This window comes from Aplidium turbinatum, chromosome 1 (genome assembly GCF_918807975.1).
Source record: "Aplidium turbinatum chromosome 1, kaAplTurb1.1, whole genome shotgun sequence".
NCBI classification, from domain to species: Eukaryota; Metazoa; Chordata; class Ascidiacea; order Aplousobranchia; family Polyclinidae; genus Aplidium; species Aplidium turbinatum.
The window spans coordinates 52,756,006-52,781,309 of record NC_137472.1 but is presented as its reverse complement, the minus strand read 5'-3'; the positions used below and the strand labels follow the sequence as shown (position 1 = coordinate 52,781,309).

The following is a 25,304-nucleotide window of genomic DNA, read 5'->3' as shown; positions in this document are numbered from 1 at the left end:
TAAATGTGAAACCAGGAGCTTTGCAGTGATATCAAGTCCAGTGACCCCACATTGGCAGTTGGTTTTCTCGTAAACGTCATTTTAAAAAATATGTATAAAGCATAGTTTACCCTATGGACTTTGTGACGGAAACTACCTCAACCAACAGTAGTTATTATACGATAGCACAGCAAGGTCTAGGTACACAGGTCGCTAGGTTTTTAACTCCCAAAATGTATTGGATAACTAAGTGCAGATTTAACCCATAAATTGAGTCTTAAATCAATTTTAAACAACAAAGTTTATGCAATCTTGTCTACCTGATCGTTCGCCGTATGTTCCTTTGGGACAAGGTGCCGGTAGACCAACATTATCCTCACAATAATATCCCTGCGTGCAGGCTAAAGGCGTAGTCGAAGCCAGAGGACAATAGGAACCGGCGGGGCATATCGTACAATCATTTTCCACTGCAGCGTTTACTTGGTCGCGATACGTTCCCTCCGGACATGGCACCTGAGAATGATTTGGACAAACTTATATTAAAATTTTGCCCGTAGATGTTTGAAAAAACAAAAGAAACATGGAGAACATTTCCGGGTGGTTATCACATTTTTAAGTTGTCAGTGTGTGGGCGGTGGGGGGGTTTACTTGAAGAATGCTAAGCTACATTTTTCACATTGAAGAGTGTCAGAAAATCATTCCAACTGATAAACTGCAGTTAACACAACACACACATACTCACGCATTATAAAAACAGTTTCCTTTACGTAAAATTGCATCTACCCTGCTCTCTCGCTTTTAGAACAAAAAAGTCAAGCTAGAACGAATGAAACACTTTCTACTGAAAACTGAAGCAATTAACTCACTTGTTTGGGTCCATAAGACCCGATAAGAGTGAGGGGGCTTGGGGTGTATGGGTTCGCTATGTCGGTGGGACAGTAATACCCAATCTCGCAACCGCCACTTACGTCATTCGAAGCTTCCAGACAAAAATATCTGCAACACAAGTATCAAAATAGTTTCATAAAGTTAAATGCATTATCGGAGCAATCTTGTTAAATTATACGGATTGAATATGATATATCAAATACATAAAATAATCACATCAAATATAGTTAATACTCTCTAAACCTCTACAGCCTGTTTCACCTTAAAAGGGGATCATTAGAAGGTCCTTATTCAAATAGAATCACATATTTTCCACCCTTTGCTATTCAAAAAGTGTCTTCTAAAACTTTTCGTTTATCAAACGTTAAATTAAAATCTTAGTAAATGGTCACAAAGTACAAAAATTTGGTAACAATGCGCCGTGTTATCTTCATTAGTCAATTACACCCGTAATGGTAGATTGCCACAAACTCATCCGATTCACTCGAGATTCTAATACTCTCATCCAAATGCTACCAGTCATGACGTCACCAACGAAAAAGAAGAAGATGGAGAACGTTTAGTTCATAATGTCGCTTTTGACAAAGAAAAGTCAATTTTTAAAATTTTCTACGTGTTTTAAATGAAATTATTATATGAGAAACACCTTAACTGCAAGAATAACCAAAAAAGTCATTTTTACTACATAAAAATGACGACGCTTGCTGTCTGGGTAGCGGCTTGACAATAACACGTCCCTTATCAGCTCATGACATCATCATGTTCCTTACTCTTATTCAGGGTTGAACATAATACAGCATTGTTCTCGATCATGAGCTTTTGGTGTTGCATTTTCACAATTTTATATTGTCTACTTAAAGATGTTTGTTGCCTAAATCATTACATAATAAGCATAATCATATCAGCTCATAACAGCATCTGATAAAAAATAAAATATCAAAATGCATAAACTGTAGGCCATACAATCAATGGCATGGCCATACCCGGCAGTGCAAGGCAAACAGTCATTAATCGATTCTTTGGCTGGATCCTTGTTGAGGGTTCCAGTCGGGCACTCCACTTCGACAGGGGTTGCTGTGGGGCAGTAGTGACCGGCACGACAGTCAACGCTCTCACTTTGAGACTTCAGGCCTTCGGGGCAATACTGACCAGCAAGGCATTTTTTGTTGGCAATCATATTCTCATACGAAGTCGCCTCCTCATCACAATAATAACTGAAAGTCGAACAAAAAGTTACAAACTTGTCAATTTTTTGCTTAAAAATCCAAACTTTGTTAGTGGTAATTAGGTAATTGGTATAAATAAAACTGAGCTCTATTATTACACATAGTCATTGTTCAAGCAAATAGACACCACTTTTTTGCGACACACCAGTCAGAAAAGCAGTTTTTTTCACAGCGATTACGTTGAATTGCTGTAAAAAAATGATTTATTTTCTGGCTGGTCAACCATGTAACAAAGTTAACAAACCCACGCCTTGGTCTGCACAGCGCGACTTGGTTTCACATACCCAGCTAAACAACGCGCGCAAATAGAGTTTCCTGGTTCTGTGTAGAACCCAATGCTGCATCCGGTATGGTCGATGGCACCATTGGAGCAAATCGAACCCCCCGGACATATCAGGCAATCACTTTGGCTGCCAGCTGGAGTGCCGATTGTAGTGTCCGTGGAGCTATCGACCCCATTTGGCATATACGTTCCGTCCGGGCATGGCACTGGGTTGACTGTGGCGCTCTCGCAAAAGTTGCCTGAAAGAAAAGTAACGTTTTCGCAAGCCTTAAAAGTTATCGCAGACTTTTTTAATTTCTATGTGATAAAACCATGTTTTAGTTAACTTACTGCATGTGATAGAATAACTGAAACTAAAATAAGTAAAACGTAAAACCATAAACATACCTAAAGTTGTAATGGGAGTAATATTTACTCACGTCGGTCATACCTAGCCTTACTTTACATAATTATCTATCTCTCTGTAATCAACAGACATGTGTATTGTTCATAATAAGGTATTTTTATAAAACAATATACAAAACAATATTTAAAAGAAAACTTGACGTCCCATAGCACCAGTAAGCGTAATTCAAAAGAGATTCTTTTCACAGGCGCAACCTCAAACAATCAACCGATTGTAAGTTGATAAAAAATAAACAAAATCCATTTAAACATCTCTAAATTGTTACATCATACCTTGGGTACAGTTTAGACAATCACTTTGGCTCGTCCTTTCGTAGAGGGGATTGTAAGTTCTGGCAGGACAAGGGTTTTCCTCCTTAGAAGACGTACCAAGGGGGCAGTAATAACCAGGGGGACACGACTGGGTAACCTTGCTCTCTCCCCCTGTAATGGCATTGGACAACACACTATTAAGGTAGCATATTTTTGTTTAAAATAGAAATATAATGCAAGTACAACCATTTTTAACATTTGACAAAGCCAGTTTTCAGCTTGTTATTGGTTCTCAATAATTGCTTTCAATTGTTATATTGCCGATGTTATTACCATTAAACTAACGTACAGAAAATATCAGCCCACAGTCTTTTTTTTTGGAACAAGCTTTATTAAAGCACAATCGCAGTCCACCAAAAATTGCATTCTAGTTAACAAAATCTATCGCTTTTGCGTTGATCCATCATCTACATCCACCCAGGAGCAAGCATATACTACCAAAAACCAAACAAATAGATTCGTTGGCTACTGGTATCTCATGAATAAAGCTTTTCAGTAGTTGATATATTGTACGTTTTTTAGAGTCGAATCAATTGTTTTTTTGTTTTTTTTTTAAGCTTTATCCTAGGACTGGCAAAGCCTCTGATAGGTTATTCCTGGCAGCTTCGCATACTCGTAGAGGCTCTAAACCACTGACACAGAGCCGGTTACCGAGATTGACAAAGTGAAGTTTCCGATTGTTGTTGAAGAGGTTGTTGGCGGAAAATTACTCTATTCAATAAGTGCCGCTGAATGAAGAGCAGTTCTGAAATGCGTTGCTCAAGCGCACACCCCAAGAGTCGAACCAGCGCCGTGTGATCTTGAGTCGGGCGCTCAACCACTGAGCTAAAGGGACTATATTAAATGCTGTAACGTTAATTCTACGTAAAATTTGTCTTACGTCAGCAACAACTCACCGACGCAGTAGAAGCCTGCATCACACGAAGTACAGTTCTCTGCACGAGAATTGAGAGGGTTCGGCGAATAAGTTCCGGGCAGACAAGGGTACCGGTCAGGCCTCGGAGTACCGGCCGGGCAGTAGTACCCGGGGTCACAAGGTTTAGGCTCGGAAGTTGACCCATCAAACCCAGCTGAAAAAATATTTAAAAATAAGCAAAATTTTCTACAACGCTATTTCTCTGGTAGCGAATATGTCAATAACGTAATGTTGGGTTAAGGTTAAGTAGACGATACCATGGAAATATAGATTTAGTTTTCAGATGTCAAAATGAAATTGCCAATATATGAATGAGACAGCAAGTGTTTTAAGTAAACTTGAAAGGTTATATTTCCATCCCCTTTGCAACACATAGTCATTAGTCAACCTTTGAAATTAAACGGTAGAACGCATCTTGTGGTGTGTCAGTAGTAACATAGATGATAATAATGTTTGTTTTTATATAGCGTTGTATGCATCGCGAAATGCGTTGTTCCTCAGACAGTGTCAATGCAGCCGTATGGAGACGCCACTGAGTACATATTACCGGTATCCATTTCATTACTGAGTGCCAATCAGGAATTAGATTTAGTACCATTTTTAAAAAAAGTCTTGGTATGAGGGTATCGAACTCATGCCTACCGATTCAGAAGCAGACGCACTAACCGGTAAGTCATTTAGCCCTGATGCTGCATAACGTATTTTTTATAATGGAATTGCAAAAAAACAGATACACACCTTTTGACAAGTGTTGGACGTACAACAACAACAACACGATATGAAATTACAATTTAAACTCATTGGATTCATGAAACATAGAAATATGCAACAGTACTCACTCGTAGCATATGAGCAATAGTATCCTTCTGGGCAGATGGTGCACTGATCAGCCGAAAACAGGTCGGTTGCGTCGGTGTATGTACCGGGTGGACAGTCGTACTGTGTGGGTGATGATGTCCCTGGAGGACAGTAGTGACCCTAAAAGAACAAACAAAACTGTCCAGTAATATACTCAGACGTTGAATCAATGTAAACAATGCCGTTTTTACCGGTTGGGTTGGCGGTTATTTTATGAAAGGCGGTTCGAAACGAAACCAAAATATATTTTGGGTCAAAACAAAATTTTATTTTTTTCCCAAACTGCTTTTTTTAAAAACACTTGAAGCGTGATGACGCTGAATGTGAATTGATTAAGTGCGCACAAAATCTTCTCATTTTTTTTGCTTTCACTGGAAAATCGGGAACTAATACGGATTAAAAAAACTTATCGGGCAATATTTTTTCTCTTCTAAAAAAGTAAACTTTGGCGTGTAGCCTACTGGCCGTTGCCATGTCATTTTTACTTTCGGCACAATGTCTCCAACACGAAAAAGGTAGGCTACCTACAGAAAGCGGTACATCAAAATTGCCAGTGAGCCGAGAACGGTGCTCAAATCGGTGAAAGTTTAAAACGTAAATGTACATTGTAGCCTACAGGTTTTTGGTTGCAAGAAATGTTTTTGTCTACGGTAGCTCACTTTAAATCACAAAATGAAACTTTTAATCGTCCTGTTAGCTGCCCCACAACGAACCAATGCAATGAAGCAAAACAGTCTTAAGAAGCAATACTTACAGGGCTACAGTCTTTTGATGGGCTATCCAAGCCACTAGTGGTGCAAGCCTTCCCTGATTCACATGGAATACAGCTAAGCATGTCCGCAGCATTTGTGTTTGGGTTGTAAGTCCCTTCAGGACATGGAGTGGGAGCAGTGGTGGCTTGGTTTTCGCTGCCCCATGGACAATAGCTACCCTCTGGACATGGAGTACAATCCGTTGAAACTGATGAAATATGAGATTGGTATAAAATATGTGTATTGTGTAATTTCAGAGGTTGGCAGCATTTGAAAATGTCCAAACATTGACACAACGTCGTTTGATCGTGTATCAATATAATCACAGATTGAAAACTCACTTGTCAGACCGGATCTATCTCCATACGTTCCTGCTGGGCAGGGATTTTGAAATTGCGAGATTTGGTTTTCCAAGCAGAAAAACCCTTGAGGGCAAGAATCAAAGGGAGACCCAGTAGAACCCTCCGGGCAGTAGCTGCCAGCAGGGCATCGATTGTTGGTACAATCAGTTAACTGGGAACTCTGTTCGTTGGGATTGTACGTTCCAGCTGATAAAACATCGATAATATTGAATACATCATTGGTGCCAACACACAAAACATTCATAAAACATACTCTGTAAAAAATAACATAACGCTTAAGTAAATTACATAGGAGTAACTTTTCTCCCCAAAAAAAGAAAGGTAAGGTAATCGTTCTTACCACAACAAGAATAGCGTACCGTATCTTCAAAATTTCAAACTCGCTACTATAAGCAAATAGGAACTCTGACAGTTCCATCCAATGCTCGGTTGACAAACAAACAAAAAGTAGAACAATATGTGGCAAAACGTCAAAAATTCTAAAGTCGACAAGTGACTTTCTCATTTCAAACAGTTTGTTCAAAATTTGAAAAGTGAAACTGTTCAAAGACATTAAGCAAGAAAACGTTTTAAACCGGTATTGTAAAAGATATAACGCACTTCCTTTGGCATTCAAGATACACTTCGCGGGCATTTATACTGCATGGCAAAGCAATGTTTTTATTACTGTTATCTTTTTACAAACATAGAAGTATGAAAGTTCTAGATTTATATGCAGTGTAGCTAGTGCAGTTAGTAGGTGAGAAAAATAAAAAAACACATTCAAAAATCAAAAATGTTTTGAAATACAGTATAGTTCACCTAAACCTATTACGAGATTAATTGATAACCACCGCTTATAATAATAATAATAATGCGTTGATAATCACCGGGACAAGGTAAGCTTTCACAATCTCCAGTTCCAAGAGGGCAGTAATGTCCTGCTGGGCAGTTGGTAAGTGTAGTGGTTGCAAGTGTAGGGCAGCAAGATCCACTGTCGCAAGGGGTGCAGTCAACAAGGCTTTTGCCTCCTGTATTGGGGTTGTAAGTGCCAATAGGACAAGCAATGGAGTCTTTTCCGTCACAGTAATAACCTTCATCGCATATATTTGCCGCTGGGTCGGGCAAAGTGGATCCAGCCTAAAGAAATATCAGCTGCTTTTTGAAAAATGAAACAAATAATGAAAAACATTTGTTGCGTATCCGCAATTTGCTACGTGCTGTACCAGCTGGCAAATCGTTTTTTTTATCTGTTTTTTTTACTGACTCATTATCTACAAATTAATTAGTTAAACCAATGTTTAAAAAAAATGAGTTGCTGGCTGTGTAGATCATTATTGCTTGCCATCATTCTAGATGAATTTTATATGAACGATAAACAAATTAAGTTCCAAAGCTTCAAGTGGTTTAAACTGCCGTGTTTTGAGAACCGTGGTATGAAGAAAATCAAACGAAAAAGTCAAAAGTTTGATGACTTTTAATTAAACTGAAAATTTTTAATTTGTTTCATGAGAAAAAATCCAAACCCAAAACTAAACCAGCATTCCAATTTGAAATAAGCACAAAACAACTAAACATTATACAATATAGCATTCCAAGCTAACAAAATCCAACTTTTTTTAAATTGTTCAACGTCTGCAGACGTTGAACCAACGTAAAACGGAGGATGGTTCCAGTTGGGTGAAAAATTTAGTCAACATCTTAAAACTCAATGAAACTGGAAACATCTTTTGAGATATCGCCAAGTCGTGTTCGCGACAGATACATTCACTGAGCAACAACTTACAGCGCAAGTGTAACCGACTTGACAGGGATAACAAGATATTGATCCATTTGGTGACCAGGTACCAGCTTCGCAAGGCACAGGGCTGGTAGCGGGGTTATAGCATTGTGAGCCAGCTTCGCAGATTGTGCAATTCGCTAATCCATTCTGCAAGTAAATATTGTTGTCACGTCAAAAAAGTAACAATGCTTAATGTTCTACGTTATCTAATGTAGAAGGTAACCGCTCATACATCTTTTGGTACATCATCTTTTGGTCAACCTTTAAAATAATGTATGTTTCACTCTTTTTTTCTTGCTTTTAACTGCACTGCAGTATATAACTTTGTAAATTGTACTTTATATGTTATTCCATCTGAGGATGCGAATTGTCATGGTGCGCGAATCGTCCGTGAAGCAATAAAACAACTTGTATGTCTTTGCTTTTGATTAGTGAACGTTGCAACTAGTGCTAGAAAAAAAATTACTGGATACAGACTAAAGGACCTTGTGTTGTTAAACCCAAGACCACTTGTGAGTGTAGGAAAGCGTTTTTTTTTTCTTTTGTAATCTTTCAGCTTTTATTTTTAAACTGCGTCTTTATAGCCCAAGCCGATTGATTTCAATTTTTGTTAGAAAAATATTGCATCAAATTGCCAATTCTTGCTACACTCGGTTGACGAAAAATGAATTTCAGTCACCCATTGAAGATACGTACAGAACCAATCACTATTTTATCCCCTTCGTGATAAAATTAAGAAAAATATCATATAAAAACTATCAATTGATTGCAAAACAATGAAAGAAAACCTATGTGAATACACCTCAATAAACACCAACAAAGCCCAATATGGCAAATTTGAAAGTATCAGCGACATTGCTTCACAAAAGTGCTGGCTTATAACTGTTAATATTTGAACTTACGGAAGCAGAATAGGAGCCTTGCGGGCAGGGTATTGGTCCTGCTGTCTTCTGAGGGCAGTAAAATCCTGCCTTGCATTGTGTGCACTCCACAGCGCCACCCAGCGAATAGGATCCATCAGCACAGGGGATTCTACACAACCAGATCGTTACTTGGCAAAACAAAAACGTGACAGCACAAAGTCCAATAAACCAATGTAAGGATTTTGCCACAACCAAAATCGAGCTTATAAATAGAAGAAAAAAAACGGAGATTAAACAATCACAGAAGAGCAGTTAAGGCAGTAGTCCGCTTGCAAAGTGGCATGGTGTATTAATTTCAATTAACGATTTGCCATTCCAAAGGCAAAGATGTTTTCTGTAAAGTTGTTCAAAAAAACAGTAACCAGGAATTCAAACGTTTGGTTGCTTCATCAAAAAAGAAAAACAAAGTTAGAATAACGTCAATTGCAATGACAAAGGTCGGTTGATTGCACGAAACTGCCACTTACTCCGTTTCATCGTCTTTGTTTGGGCAATACTTTCCTGGGCTACATCTGAGGCAAGCAGAGCGGCTACCAGCGGAGGTGTAGCCATCAGGGCACGGCGTTGCAGATGACTGGTATGTGAGCGGGCAGTACCTGAAAGGCAAGGCTAGTGTTGAAACGCAATGTTTGTAAAAATGTGCAGCAGAGTGTCTATTAAAAAGCAGTATTATTGTTTTATCATATGATTTTCATATTTCACCATTTGTTGGATGATCGAATACTAACGTGATTGACATTTACTGTAAAAAATTTGTTTTTAAGAACAATGAAACCAACTCACAGGAAACACAAAACATGAACAAAAGAGGCCAATTCATGGCTACGTAGAGATACGGCTTGATTTGTCACATCATGCAGAATTTTCCACATGTTGCCAACTGTTGGTAGCCTAACTGTCTGAATGAAATTTTCTAAAAATGATATTTTAACGCCTTCTTCATTGTCTTTCCCAGGTGACAAACTGGGTTTTAACATCATCAAGCGTTGAAAAACAAAAACAATTTGATTCATAAAATCTCAGTCAGATTGTTAACCATTCATTAACAATCTGATTGGGCGTTTTTCAACTTACTTTTTCCGTTTTCCACTAGTTCCCAAGGAAACTAAAAAGCTTTTATATCATTACGAGTCAGCAAAAGCAAAAATATCTTAAAAAATTTCAGTCAGCCAGTACTGCAAAATGTGACAAATCAAGCCGCATCTCCAGGTAGCCATAGGTTACCCATTTTCAATCACACAGCGCAGTAAAGATAAATTTCTATCATGTGATTTTACTTTCAGTTAAGCACGTATCTGAGACGAAAGAATAGCAGCAACTACAATAAGCGATATACCACCACGTCAATGAACATACTACAGTAAGAGATATATTGCCAGCAAACACATTGGAAGATTTGATTAGTGCATGAAAAGATGTTTCTGCAATAATGTACATGTTTGTAGCAGCTAGCATGGCTACAAATCACACAAAAATTACAACTCTCCCGATGTCTTCGTTTACATGATCGAGATACTCACGAGCCGGCTGGGCAGGGAGTGCACACGGAATCCCCACCATCAGCATAAGTACCATCAGCACACTGTGTTATGTCATTATTAGTATCCCTAGATGGACAGGCGTATCCGGCAGGGCATGAGGTGCACGATGCAGCCCCTCCCAAGCTGTAGGTGCCGAGCGGACATTCAGTGCCTGCAGGACAATGTATAAGAATTGATTTGAACCACAGAAAATACGTGCTTGTAGTGTCATGTCATTATGACTATTTATACTTAGGCCGTTGAAAAGTTTTCTGGGGAGGAAAGTCGAAATAAAACGAAGAAAAATTATAATTTATGAAAAACAAATCAAAATGAAACGAAAGTCTTCATTTAGAAACTTTGAAATTTTGATTAACAAATCAAAAACAACACACCAAAACGACATTTTCAATATTATCATTGAATAAAGCACATCACCCGAGTACCGATCAAACAAATCTAGCAATTTAATATTTTATCATCAATGCACCTGCAGAGGTTGGAGATGAACATGCTCGACCTGCTTGACATTCTGTACAAGCGGCTTGACTTCCTGTTGAGTAAGTGCCAGGCGGGCAGGGGATCTGAGTAGCTTGGCTAAAAGTAAAATACAAATTAAACTTGGCCTGATCAACACTATCCCAAGAATTGTATGTTTTAGACGTTGGGTTGCACGAACTTGTTGCAGGCATTGAAAAATATTTTATGATACTTTTGATCTGATGAGATTTTTTCTTAATCAATACGAATAAAATTCAAAAGTTATCAAAAACTTTCAAAGTTAATACTCTTAAAAAAACGAAGAAGAAAAACGAAGATAACAAGTTAGTCTTTAAGCACAAATTTAATTTCACATTTGAAGATGACTGTGTTTTATTTTTTGCAACAAGAAATGTTTTTATAAACAAAAACAAAAAGAAAAATGATAAAAAGGCATAAAATACATACCGCAACAAGTACAATGTAAACTTTTTTAATAGCCCGACATTTGGTTTTCAAAAACACTATGCTTTAAAAAATTAAATGAATAATGAAATCAGCACAGCAAACTGATCGCAATAAACCATATAAAATCGCTGCATTAAATTTCAATACTCATAGCACATGTATTTTACTTTATATAGGGACAGTAGGATCCAGCTGGGCAATCTGTGCACGCCTCTCGGCCACCTTCTGAATAAGTCCCCGCAGAACACTCTACCATTTGTGACTGAGCTTTGTTCGGGCACGCTTTCCCAGGAGGACACGTCTGGCACACAGAGGCATTATCAGGACTGAATTCACCTGTGTGAAATAGTCAAAAACACGATTAAAACACTTTAAAATACGGCATAAGTCCAAAGTGTTGAACTTTCGAAAATCACGTAAATTTACGCCTTTTTGCAAAGCATGGCTGACATTTATTAAAATTTTGAATACCAAAACGGCATCTCTTTCGCTGAAGATAATCGCGAGTGTTTTGAACATGACACATGTAATAAGTGCTTTTGGAATTGAAATTAGAAATTTTGAATTTGGCAACACAGAAAAAGTTTCGAATAAGTTATAATAAGTTATAGGCAAATATTCGCATAAAGTGCACTCTTTATTCTTGTTCCTATCATACAAAAATGCTAATTTATGTTCCTAAACTGAAATGCGTTTCAAACAACGCAATGTTGAAAAATAATTGAAGCAAATTACAACAAAAACGTTAATAACATTCTCATCACCTGACAGGCATGAGTTCATATTTTGGCCATCACAATAATTTCCTTCTGTGCACGTCTGACAAGATGAGCCATCGTAATATTCTCCCAAATTACAGTTGTTGCCAGCAGCCAATGTGATGGCATACGTTGTACAGGTTGCTCCTAAAATGAAAGTAAACATCTACATTTAGCAACAAAATGTGGTTTCTGGTAGTTAAAGATTTCGCCACTGCAAGGGTGGCGTCTTTGATGAATCTACATTCTACAACAACAAAAAATATTGAAAAAATTAACTAGAAAATATAAAACACTGCGACAAACAATACAATCACCCATGGCCACCTAAAGATACGGCCTGATTTGTCACATTTTGCAGAAATTTCCAGGTTTTTCTAACTTTGCGCGAACCTTTACATAAATTTTTCTAAAAATTAGATTTTTACGCTTTCTTTATTCTTTTCCCCAGATGACACAATAGGTTTTAATATCCTCACATGTTGAAAAACAAACAAAATTTGATTGTGTAGATTTTAGTCAGACTGTTAATTTTCAATAACAGTCTGATTTTGCGTTTTTCAACTTACTTTTTCTCATTTGCTACTGCTTCCCTAAGGCAACAAAAAAGTTTTTTGTCATTAGGAAACCGCAAAAAGTAAAAACATCTCAAAAAATGTTAGTCAAGCACTAGCAGTAGCTGTAATCAAAATCTGCAAAATGTGACAAATCAGGCCGCATCTCCAGATGGCCATGAATCACCTTGCTAAAACTATTAGAAAAAAGGTATAGGGTATGCCACTGCTCTACAACTTCTCTAAAGTTTAACAGCTGATTAAAGTTCTGAACTGCTTTCCTCTACAAAAGACAACGATGCCATGAACACAGTGCTGGAAAAGAAATATAGTGCTTTATAGAAAATATGCTTTATAAAAATATAGAAACTATAGTCATCTACAGTGCTTAAGCTGCTATTGCTCTATCACATCAGTTTCTACTAATGGTAAATACGCCTTCTGGGTGTAAGTTTCGTTATCAAGGGAGTACATTTACTAAAAGAAAATTAAATTGCCTGATGCATGACCAAAATTGTGTCCAAAAATAGCTAATGACGTTTTCTGCGAAACGTATGCAAAGAGTAACGAGAATAAAACGATCAAAATCCTTGTCCTGTAGCAACCGCATATCTTGCAATCGTGGGTTATCACTGGCCACATCGGGTTAAAACAAATTTATACAATGCTAAGACCATCTAAAGAGTGTAAGGAAGTGTTTTTCAACATTTTTGAGCCACAAAACACTTTATGCATTAAAATAATCTGGCGGAAAACCAAATGCAGTTTTATAATAATGCAACAAAATAAACTACACAACAACAATTTATTCACTTTCAGTTTTTGGCCGTGCGATATCTTAGCCCTTTTGGATGAGCACAAAGTTGACAATCGGACAGGAATTGCAGAAAGACAAACGCAAAGCTCTTTTGATTTTCGACGGAAGTTTCATGAAACACTAGTCACACTAATCAATTTCTTGTAGAACACTTGACAGTCTTTAACGGAACACCAGTTGAAAACCATTGGCTCAGATCACAGCGTAATGCAGCTGTGAAGTGCTACAATGCAATGTAGCAGTTTTTACACATGTACTAACAACAGTCATCCCAGTTGATCAGATATTAAAATTGTTTCATTTCTGGAACACACGTATTGCTGAAGCTTGGTCGAACGCAAAACATAAATCAGTAATTTCATTTGAAACAAAAATCAATATACGGACAAACCCACGACCAGTCATTCTCCTTCCAGAACATTCAAAAAAATAATCAAAGTCTGGAAAATTAAAGCCAATGGAATGTTTCACGTAGCTTCAACGTTATCCGAAATTAAATTAGATGCAACTAAGAACCTACCAACAGGGCAGGTGAGACACGAAACTCTTCCACCAGGGCTGTAGGTACCGTCCAGACATGGGGTTCTGCTGCCGGACCGACAGGAGTAACCCTGGCTACATGGTTCACAAAAAGCGGCTCTCTCAAAACTGTACGTTCCTGCACGAATAAAAAGAAACAGTGATGTATAATTGTATATGTATGTAACAGTGCATTCACCACAGATATGAACTGCTCCCAGCGCAAGCAGGTCTTGATATGACGTAATTCTTTACTGGGAAGAGGAACATATTTAACAACGCAAATAAAAACAGAAAAAAGTCAAAGTTAATAAACTATGTCAATGTACAGCAATGTGTTACTTATGACAAAAGCACAGTGGAAGGACATAATTGGCTTTCTCAAGTAGACCATTACACTTTCACAAGAAGAGATCGGTTTAACATACCGTCGGGACATTGTGTGAATGTGGAGGCTTGTCCCAGGCAGTAGCTCCCTCTTGGACAATCATTACAAGTCGTATCTGCAATACAGAACGGTCGTAATCTTATTAAAGATTTATCGACATGGTCTGTTAATGTGGTCATAAAAATTGAAACTTGAAGGGTTCATTTACATCAAGTTATGTTTTTTCAGTGTAAGTCGATGTAAACTAAACAACAAAAGAATACCCCATACAATAGCGTAATGATTTAAAGGGATAGTAAAGGAAAAACCTGACTTGGCGATTTTCCACGTTTTTTGTGTTTAACATGCTACCATAAAACGATTTTCAATAAAATTTTGCCCCATTGCGGTCTGACCACCATTGTGCGCGTGCTTTTGTCAGAGCTTTCAAAGCGAGATTGGGCCTGAGCAACGAAGCGTGCGACTGTACAGTCTACGTAACAAAAGACTAGCAATCAACCGATCACGCAATAATTGTTACTGCGGGCGATTTGACTGTAGGCTATGTATGTATGTACATCAAAACAGCACATTTCAATATCAAAACAGCAGACAGTTTGCTCAAAACATCAGATGTGGTAACGTGGCTTTTGTTATTGCTGTCTTTTATTACGTATTCTCGAGCAGTGTTTGCACGTTTTGGTCATTTTGAAAAAAATGAAAATAAATGAAACACTGGACTTTGGGCCTTGCCAGCGCCATTGAAAACAATTTTTTTTCGGTAATTGTTTTTGAAATGTATTCTTGAATGTTCAGTTTATTCATTTTAATGCTTAATTCCGGTTTGAAATTTTCATTTAGTATGCCTTTAAGTACACTGTTAGTGTGGACAGCCATATTCAATCAAAGTAGTTTTCAAATCAAGCAAACCAAACTGTTGTATGTGAACACTAGACTGACTGATACATTGTGATTTTGAGAAATCTAAAACACGCAAAATATTTATTCGACAATAAATCTCGTACGATAATGTAAGTTCATATGGATCGACATGTTCTTTGAAGTTCAGGGCTTAAATTTTGAAATAATCTTTCTCATAAAATATATTCGTGTTTGTTTAAACCAGGGGCGTGCAACTGTTTATTGCAATGGGCCACAACGTACAATTATAATGAGGCTGAGGGCCAGTCTATCTAATAACACATGAATTTATATGAACAATTTATTTAATGGAAAAGTACACACAATCAAGTTACACATTGAGTGAGTGATTAATGAGATGTCTGATATCTTTTCTGTCCAGAAATCTTGTCAATGTCAGCTTTGACGGAAGAAGTGGCAACTCGAAGTTGACTTGGCAAGTGCTCATCTGTAAGTTGATGCCTGCATTTTGTCTTGAACAGCTTCATTTTTGAAAAGAACTGCTCACAGCAGTATGTGCTTCCGAAAAGAGAGATCATTTTTCTCGCATGATTTTCTAGACTTGTGTAATTTCCATACATGTAGCTTCCGTAAAAAGTAAGCAAATCATTTTCATTGTAGGCTCGTTTGAGATCGACGTTTGCTTGCAATTCTAATTGAAAGCTAGATGGAATATTCTCCACAACCAGGTCAAATGGATGAGCAAAAAGTTGAAAGTCGGCATTGTGTTTTCGAAAATCTTCAAAGCGAGTTTCAAACGCCGAAGTTAACTTTTCAACCATTCCAACATATTTTTCACAGTCTTGAATTTGAACGCTTCTACTTTCCAGACAAGGAAAGTGAGTCAGGGATGCTTTGCTCAACTGAGATCGAAAGAGTTGTAGTTTTGCTTGAAGTGAGGAAATATGTTAACAAATAACAACATCCTCCGATCTAACAGTGAAAAGTATTTAAAAATAATGGGCTACTTGATGAAGAATGTGCGGGCCACGTAAATGGGTATCGCGGGCCGTGCTCTGGCCCGCGGGCCGTATGTTGCACGCCTCTGGTTTAAACAAAAACAAAAAACAGTAAACACTAAACAGCTATAGCTAACTACAGCAAATAAACTTACTAATCAAAATACATTCAAGACGGATTGTGTTTGCAAAAGACGTAGGCTCCCACGTCTTTGCCAAAGACTCTTAGCTGTATCAACCAAACAAATATATGTACAACCGTACATATAGTACATATACAACAAATAGGTGGTCAAAAATATAAATAAAAAACCGTACTTTGACAAGCAAACTATCTAGTTTTGCTCGTGACGCGACAGTTTATCTAACGACAATTCATCGAAACGACAGTTCATCGACCGACTGTTTATCTAAACGACAGTTGATCAAACGGCGAATCTCCAGAAACAAATTTTAACTAAAATTTTAATGCACATATGCAATGGAATACTCAAGGGTTAGGTTTTAGGTTAGGTTTTCGATTAAATGTCGTTCGATTAATTGTCGTTCGGTGAACAATCGTTTCGATAAACTGTCGTTTCGATTAATTGTCGTTCGATTAATTGTCGTTTCGATTAACTGTTGTTCGATCAATAGGCGTTCGATAAACTGTCATAGTACCAGTTTTGCTCAAAGAAAACAAACATTTAGCTTTACTTGTTCGTTACCTCCCAGACCGCTGTACGTTCCTGCGGGACAAGCATCAACGGACGAGCCATTGCAAGCAAAGCCTGCTGGGCATTGACTACAGGCGACAGATCCAGGCTCTGAATATTCACCTGCAAACGCAAATATACCTTTCAGTTGAGAGCAGAGCGCGCTATGAATACATTTAAGCACAAAAAAAACGTTTCTGTGCTAATCCAGGTGGAAGTCACTGGCGTAAAAGGAATTTGGCTTTCGAGAAACACTTCAAAAAACTTCTATGTTTCAAGCGCCACTTTGACATTAGTAACATAACAAAAAGCAAAAGTTATAAAAAGTCTGTTTGAAAAAGCTGAAGTATTATTACAGGAAAATCGTTTCTTGATAAATTATGCTGAAATTAGATTGTTGTGCAAATGCCAGCATTCGATGAATGCAGATCAGCAGCACTTCACCCAGGCAGCAAATTAGTCGTTTTTTTTACGATTGATTTGCTGACTGGGCAGTTTCAACAGAAGATTATAAATTACAGTCAGACAAACGCAAGAAAGAATCCAAAATAAAAAAATTGGTTTGGTTTCGAATCTTTATCCTCGGACTGACAAAGATCGGTTAATCCTGGTAGTTTCCCATACTTTGTTTCGCTTTTGACGCAGGGCCGGTTATCGGAAGTAACAGAGTGCAGTTTCCGATTGTTGAAGTGTTGTTGCCGGGGAATTATTTCCTCCATTAGATACCACTGAATGGAGAGCGGTCCATGAAGATACGCTGCTCAAGCGAATATTCCGAGAGTCGAACCAGCGCCGCGTGATCTTGAGTTTGAGTCGGGCACGTAACCACTGAGCTAACAAGACGGACATAAGTAAATAGTATTTCTTCTAAACAATAAATAGTAACAATTTTCTGTCTGGATACTGAAAGGTGTCAACCCATTTTCGGTTGCGTTTCAATAGGGGCGAATTAAACCTAAACAGCGCTGACCTGAGCTGCAAGAAACGGGTGCGAAAGATGATGACGAGCACTCAAAGTTCCTCGGACATGTCTGGCACACGGCATCTCCCACGAGAGAATAGGTTCCGCCGACGCAAGGTTGTGGGCCGGAGCTGATAATGAAATTGAAGAGCTTAATTAAAACACAAATGCAATATGTAAAGTTTTCAGAATGTAACAAATCAGACTGAATAGTGTATCTCTAGGTAGCCATGATACAAGCTTAAGTTTTGCCCATTTTCCGTTAGTTGACGTGCTAGAATATCACTTATTGTGACTTATTGTATTTTCGTTTCGGACATGGTAATGACAAGACGAAATGATACAAGAAAGACGACTAGGGAGCCGTGTTCAGAAAGCTAGTGAGCAGCGACAAACCGCTACCACCACAGTGAACCTGTAGCATGAGGCTAAAACAAGTCGTTTGTATCTACACTTGTGAAATAAACAACGACCATGCTGCTAAAAGCGAAACTCAATATTTCATATGACACAAGCAACTTACGCAGGGTCGGTGCACTGGAACCCTGCAGGACAAGGATTGCATGCTGTCTGATCAGATGAAACTTCTTGGTTGTTAGCACAAGCAGAGCATATCATAGCGCCAGCAGCAGATATGAAGCCAGCCGGACACCGTTGAGGCGAATCAGAACGATCGGGACAATAGAACCCTAGAAATGACGTCAGATAGGTAATAATCCTAAATCGCTTGAATCAAATACCAACAATAGGTTTGGCTACAGAATGGACGGTTTATTATCTTGCGTTTTAAGTGAGGCTTTAAAAAACTATTGTAAATTGTTAAAAAAATTAAAAGGGGTATTGTTTGGTATCCACGTTACACCTTCAAGTTGAGGGTCTGAATTAAGTTGGTAAAACAGTAAAAAAGCCAATCTTTGTGTCACCACAAAGCATGTCAATATCTAGCCAAAACATAAGCCTGTGCCCTCGGTGAGTTTTGAAATGCCGTCCTTTCGAACGTTGGGCTGATGCTCTCACCATTCGGCCACAAGACAAATATCATGTTCAAAAATAAATGAAAAGAAAGGTTTTCCCACATTTGTTTTCAATTTAAAATCTAATCCACTCCAAAGAACATTGGTTCAAGATGACAGAATCTGGGAGTGATAGGTAGGCTTACATTTACTATCTACGTTTTAACAGTGCGTAAACCCGACTTCAATATGATAAAAGCAGCAGACAAAATGACTTGCCTCGTCTATACAAAAAATTACACAAGTAAAGAAAAAAAAATTAGATGCAACATCAAAACTTGTTGGATGTACAAACGCTAAATGACGTCATACCTGGTGAGCACATGTCACATGACGATTTCCCAGATGAGGCGGCGTAAAAGCCGTCTTCGCAGGTTGTACATGAAGCTACCCCTTCAGCGCTTGCTTCACCTTTCGGACATAGCTCAGTGCGACTCTTTCCCGGGCAAGAACTCCCTGCAGGGCAGCTAGAGCAACTGACTTGGCCTGTGTGAAACATGATTGCATGAAACAAACTTGCTACCGATGATAAGAAGAAACTACCTTGAACATCACTACAATTCTCGATGGTCTGATGCTTCAGTATTAGTTAAATAAACTAATAGAGGAAATCTTTGCAGGATACGTACGTACAAAGCCACAATATAACTGCAGATAGTACCAGAAAAAAGAGGCACACAAATTTTCCAATAACAAAACTTTTTTTTTCTACAAGCACACTAAATTATAATAAGTACAACTGCGTAGCTACGCAACCGCAAGTATAAGAATAGCAGCAAGGCTTTGCAGATAAAGACCCCAAACTGCTACATATAAAACAAACGCTTCACCTTCAATGCTGTATTCCCCGTCAGCGCATAGCGCAGGGTCTTGGTCAGCAGAAGGGCACTCGTATCCAGCAGAACACACCGTGCATGACGAGCTGCTCTCGTACGAATACTGACCAGTGCCACAAGGGAATTCTCTGTCGCTACCTTGAGGACAGAATTTCCCTCTAGAGCAAGGAGAGCATGATATAGCGCCGGATGAATTGCTGTACGTTCCGCCGCTACACGACTGCAAATGAACAATATAAACATTGGCATCATTTACGTGTTTGCTGCATTATATCGAATTGACATTCGCATAAACATTCCTATCGTACTTTTGTGTACACATCATCAATGTAATCGGTTGCGCCTCTATGCGGCTGCACTGACACCCTGTGTTTGAAAAGCAGAGAGAATAACGCACAGCCGATGGATACAGCGCTTGTATAATAACACACATTATCCATATTATTATGTAAAACTTAAAAGACGCGAACCACGTCAAACAACAGTAGTCATCGGAGCAACGGTACAACAATGCAATGCTCATACAAAAATAATATCAAAACATCGACAAAAACTTGTTGAAAACTCAACACTTACCTGACAGGATGAAAGATTCGTTTGTCTGACGTCAGTGTTGTATTGTCCAGGTGGGCATGGCTGCCTTGCTGCACCGTCGCCTCCAGCGCAACTACAACAAGAAGTAAATAATGTTTAGTGACAAATTATTACTAGTCCTACACTTTTTGTTGCTTCACATTCTTATTTCAACTATTTTAATGCGTTTTATCTCAGAATGTTGCCAGAAATGTAAATCGCCTTCCTATTACTAAGCGGCATTATTTTTCCAATACTTGAAGTATAGAAGTCACATTGGACGGTTTCTAAAGTAAGTACTCTTTTCAACACAATAGACAAACTAGTGAGCTACTCCCTATGTTATCTCTGAAGCTGTCGCCACTTCGTATCACAAGTTTTTAGTTTATCTTCATTGACATGCCGGGAACCAAGAAGATAGTTTTAGCTACAATAAACGACTGTCAGCACTTCAATGAGTGAAAAAGATGACAAAACCTTGTAATCTGGTAAACTTTAAAACCAGCACCGTTGGGCTACATGTAGTAGCATGATCGAAAGCTACGGCTACTGTTCCCATACATAGAACAGCTAGAAAATTCAAAAATAAAGAAACAAAAGCAAGGAAAACCAACACACACAATGAAAGATGTTGTGATTTGAATGTCAATGCCAGAAATGATTGCTGCCAGTTCTAACTTTTGCAATCTAAACTAATAGGCTATTCAAAAAGTACAAGCATCATCACTTACCAAAAACCCAATTAGTGTGAAACCGCATGTAATGATGAGAGCGCAAATCGGATAAGATCCGAACATTACAAATCTAGTCAAGGATGGTCAAATTTTCTAATGAAAATCAGGTCACATGATTTGACTAGATAGCAAATAAACCAGGGAAAATAAAGTCAATATCTAACAGTCGTTGCCATCACATTGTAGACAAGTTACAACTTGCTGGAAGTGTTTGGAACGACGTTGAATGTTCATTCGTTTAGTTTCCAAAGCATCGTCACAGCAATGAGATCTTACATACGTCACGGTTTGAATTCACTGTCATTGCAATATTTGATTTGTCTTGCTTAAATATTTTTAAGCAAATATTTGAAAAGTTCCACTTGCGTTAGTGGTGGTTTTCTTGAAAAACTATGGAAATTCTTTTAACAAGTGTATCAAGAAAATTCGATTAATTTCATATGCAAAATCCTAAAGAAAATTATTTTCGTTTAAAACCTTTTAGTTTTTTAATTGATAACAAACTGCAAAACAAATATACATAGAGTATCAGTATCCATATGGAAATTACATCTTCAAAGGCAAAGCCTAATTTATCGGGACAATCCACGGTTTCACAAGTTTTCTCCTGCCGACTGATGTAACACTGTTCGAGGAAATATTGCACCAATAATATAAAACAATATCATTAAGTGTATTTGTATTATCAAAAAATCATTCTTGATTTCAGGTTTTATGATGAAAACTCACTTTAAACACGCAACACAAAAGATAACACCTATAATAATCCCAATTTAAGTACACAAAAGGAAAGAGAGCAAACGAGAATGTTTGTGTGTGTTTTGGTGGTAGTCTTAGTAATGTGCGTTTATGGCTTATACAACAAAGGACGCCAGTCTGCAAAGTACACAGTTCCAAGAGCTGTAAAAAATCGTCATACGCTGTGGCTCCAATACAAAGAATATTCACGAAAAGGACATTTTCACACATTACAACGGCGGTTTAAAGTACGCACATTGTCAGCATGGTTGAAACGTGCACTGAATAGAAATAACTTGGGGTTTATCCCGAAACACGACCAAATATCTTAGACAAAAGCTTTTCCAAAAATACTAATTTGATTTCGCTTAATAATAACAGGGGCTTGTCAACTCCAGACAAGTACATGGCTACTCGAACACGAACAGCTAGAAATTCATCCGTATTTTAAACCTTTGAAAGTTTTATTTTCCGTTGATTTCCGTCGTGGTAGCCTATATCGCATAATGTAGCTGGTGCCGGAGACATTACGTTCAAAATAACATTAAATAGAGTGACATAATATAAATCTCTAATTAAAAATTAATTATGAGCAGCACAATATTCATTTTTACAGTTTCAGATTATCAGAAACTGCGAAGTTTAAGCATATCAAAAAAAGGAAAACCTTTTCAACATACACTCAACATTGCTGCTTGGTAGTGAAATTATCTACATATTAATAACAAAACAACTTGAACTACAACACCAAAAACTCCAAATCCATACCTATAATATGAAGAAGTGAAATTATATGAGTAATAGTAGTCAACAAACCACCCACTTGAAATACTAGATCACAAATGGTACAAGCGACATATAAGCAAGAGTCGCAACTCAATCACAAATAATAATCTCACTTACAAGTATCCTGCTGGGCATTCTATACAGGTAGCGTTGTCATAAAAATACGTTCCAGGATCACAGATTATTCCTGAAAGATATGACAGCTGTTATATTTCAATAGTAGTTTTGACGAAAACACTTTGCTTCATTAAATTTAAACATGTGTTCTTGCAATATACCGGCACTGCCATTGAAAGGAATATTTGTGACTTGATGTGAAATGATCTGTGTGAAACCAGACTTGCTAAGACAAAAGAAAAAAACATATTTTGAATCTTAGTCAATAGTATCGTTTGTGATTATAAGAAGATAAATTTAATGCAAAATTTAAAATGCTCTAAACTTTTAATGATTTTTAATCAGGGTTGTCGGTATTTTACCCGACCCAAAAAAACCCGGGTGGGTTTTAAAAAAAAAACACTTAAAAAAACCAAAAAAAAACCCATAAAAAACCCAGAGCATCATATTTGTTCAATTTTTATCAGAAAATTGAAAAAATGAACCTAAGCACTACAAGGTACTTAAAACAAACTTCAAATTAGGACTTAAAGATGTGATTGTGAAGGAAATTTCCAAGGATAAATTGAAAACACAGTGGATATTTCTGTACACAAAAATCAAGTAATGCCACTTTGTACTACACTAAAACTCATTTATGCAAGAAGGCCTCATAGTTAAACAGCCCTAGTGCATTATTTTATTGAGTTATGCCAGCATGTACTGTGAGTGAGAGGCACTTCATTAGTAAAAAGTAGTATTTGAGGTGAAATAAGCATGAATCTACCTTTTTTGCAGCTTTTTTAAATAAAACCCAATAAAACCCAAAAAAAAACAGGTTTTTTTAAAAAAAAACATGCGGGTTGGGCTTTTTTAAAAAACCCGGGTTTTTCTCAACCCTGTTTTTAATCCAAACTGATCCAAAACACACATCTTTAACAATAATTTGTTTTAAAAATATTTTCACTAATCATAAACATACCTGACGCAATTTGTAAATGTAAACAAAGAAATATTCCAAACAAAAGCAAACTTTGTGTCTTCCTCATATTTGTGCTTGTTACATATTTTTCTTTCAGCAAGTATACAATAATAAAAGTTTCACAATAATAGAAAAAAAATTTCTGCATAAATATTTAAAAATAAAACTCGTAGTCTGAATCAGTGTTGATTGTGAACAATATCTTGATCTGTCAATTTTCAGACACAAAAACCTATTTTTCTTGAAAACAAAAAGTCAATCTTGAACATGAAGAAAGCCTTCTTTCCAAAATAAATTAGACCCGAATCTCAGTTACTTTTGGCAGTTGTGTTTTACTGGTTACTCAATACTCATACCATACTTAAACTGCAAAAGAGGTTGAAAAACCTCAAATTTCAAGCTACCATTACCAATAGCATAATTCTAATACTACCAACATAGTAGCAAATGGGCCAATACTACAAACATAGCCTATACATCAAGCACAGGGGCCTACTATGTAATTATTACTATGTACATTTTTAAGCTCCACAAAATAAAAAAGGCTTCTTGAAAGCGGCCTGCATACTTACATGCACTAAGACTTTTTGTCATTTCTTTGTTTAAAGATTAGAATGCTAACGTATATATAAAACAGTTCAACTCATAAAAGTGCATCCATGGGAAAGAGTATAACAAAAACGATGTCAAATTTTCAGACAAAATGGATCTAACACCCTCCATTATTTTATTCACAAGCATACCACGGCATGCTGAATGGAACAGACTGATTTTAAACAACTTCACTAAAAATAAAACATGCTTTTCTTCATTATTATTTTATCAAGAAAAGATTAAAACAGTCATTGTTTCACACATAATTACTATGATATTTTATCAGTGCAAATTTAAAGCTACTTTTAGTGTACAGTAAAGAAGATAAATAAGTGGATCGTATTGAATGTGGTAAGTACCATGTTTGTTATACCATAAGCCATCAGCAAACATAAACAGCCAGTATAAGTCTAGAAAACTGTAGCAATGCTGTAGCTCATAATGAATACCGTATTAATTAGAATATTCACCTTTATAGCACTTGTAAGAAACATGGTTTATGTAATATATATAATTAATGTCAAAAAATAAAAAAACCTTGTGCCAAGCACAAATATGACAAGCAATTTATTTCTGCAAAAACTCCAGATTTCTCACTTTTTTGCAGGTGGGACAACCAATTATTAGATTGTGCTTAGTATTAGCGGGAAATATTGTGTGACTACCTTCAGGTTAATATCAAGAATTTGATAAAAATGAAATAAACAAACAAATTATGCAGAAATTTGATTTAGGATATCTGACAAGCCAAGCCAAAAGTGTCAACTTTAAGTTATACACCATGTTAACAGAAAACAGCTCGTAAACACTGCCACTGTTAAAGAAGTGCATAAAAAAAAACTACAAACTTTGAAGAAAGTAAACCACACTCAAAAATGTCAACATACAAAAACATAGTAATAGGCTACTTGTGCACAACATAATTAGACCAATAAATTGTTGAGACAGTTTTTAAAACAAACTCATAATAACAATTTCATATAAATCATGTTGGGGCCTGTGACAGTGTACTACTGGATCCTCTAATAAAATTACAAAAATATGTTAATAAAATAATTACAAACAAAAATTACTAAACACAAACTGTCTATTTAAAAATAAAACACCATGAAACTAAAGGACATACACATATATAACATAGAATACTAATGATACTAATTTATTACTTCACAATCAACAAACAAAAAATATTAAAAATTGAATGAGGCTGTGCACCAGGCCTTTACTGTTAGTTAAATGACATGATATGTGTTCTTCTGGTGCAAAC

General features: G+C 37.0%; 1 protein-coding gene across 1 annotated transcript in view; it reads right to left on the bottom strand.

Annotated features, from left to right (window-relative positions):
- Nucleotides 1-23,394, bottom strand: part of LOC145767073 (uncharacterized) — an 87,899-nt gene extending 64,505 nt beyond the window's left edge. Inside the window, 28 exon segments of the mRNA XM_082578821.1 lie at nucleotides 300-492; nucleotides 846-975; nucleotides 1,851-2,081; nucleotides 2,378-2,615; nucleotides 3,055-3,204; nucleotides 3,990-4,163; nucleotides 4,849-4,987; nucleotides 5,622-5,827; nucleotides 5,961-6,167; nucleotides 6,851-7,100; nucleotides 7,747-7,890; nucleotides 8,646-8,775; nucleotides 9,134-9,262; nucleotides 10,187-10,358; nucleotides 10,677-10,783; nucleotides 11,302-11,470; nucleotides 11,899-12,039; nucleotides 13,784-13,921; nucleotides 14,211-14,285; nucleotides 15,579-15,959; nucleotides 16,737-16,847; nucleotides 17,695-17,816; nucleotides 18,209-18,374; nucleotides 19,011-19,184; nucleotides 19,529-19,754; nucleotides 20,111-20,201; nucleotides 22,483-22,568; nucleotides 23,344-23,394. Of these exon segments, the coding sequence (XP_082434947.1) occupies nucleotides 300-492; nucleotides 846-975; nucleotides 1,851-2,081; nucleotides 2,378-2,615; nucleotides 3,055-3,204; nucleotides 3,990-4,163; nucleotides 4,849-4,987; nucleotides 5,622-5,827; nucleotides 5,961-6,167; nucleotides 6,851-7,100; nucleotides 7,747-7,890; nucleotides 8,646-8,775; nucleotides 9,134-9,262; nucleotides 10,187-10,358; nucleotides 10,677-10,783; nucleotides 11,302-11,470; nucleotides 11,899-12,039; nucleotides 13,784-13,921; nucleotides 14,211-14,285; nucleotides 15,579-15,959; nucleotides 16,737-16,847; nucleotides 17,695-17,816; nucleotides 18,209-18,374; nucleotides 19,011-19,184; nucleotides 19,529-19,754; nucleotides 20,111-20,201; nucleotides 22,483-22,568; nucleotides 23,344-23,394 (4,531 nt within the window).
- Nucleotides 23,395-25,304: the final 1,910 nt, after the last annotated feature.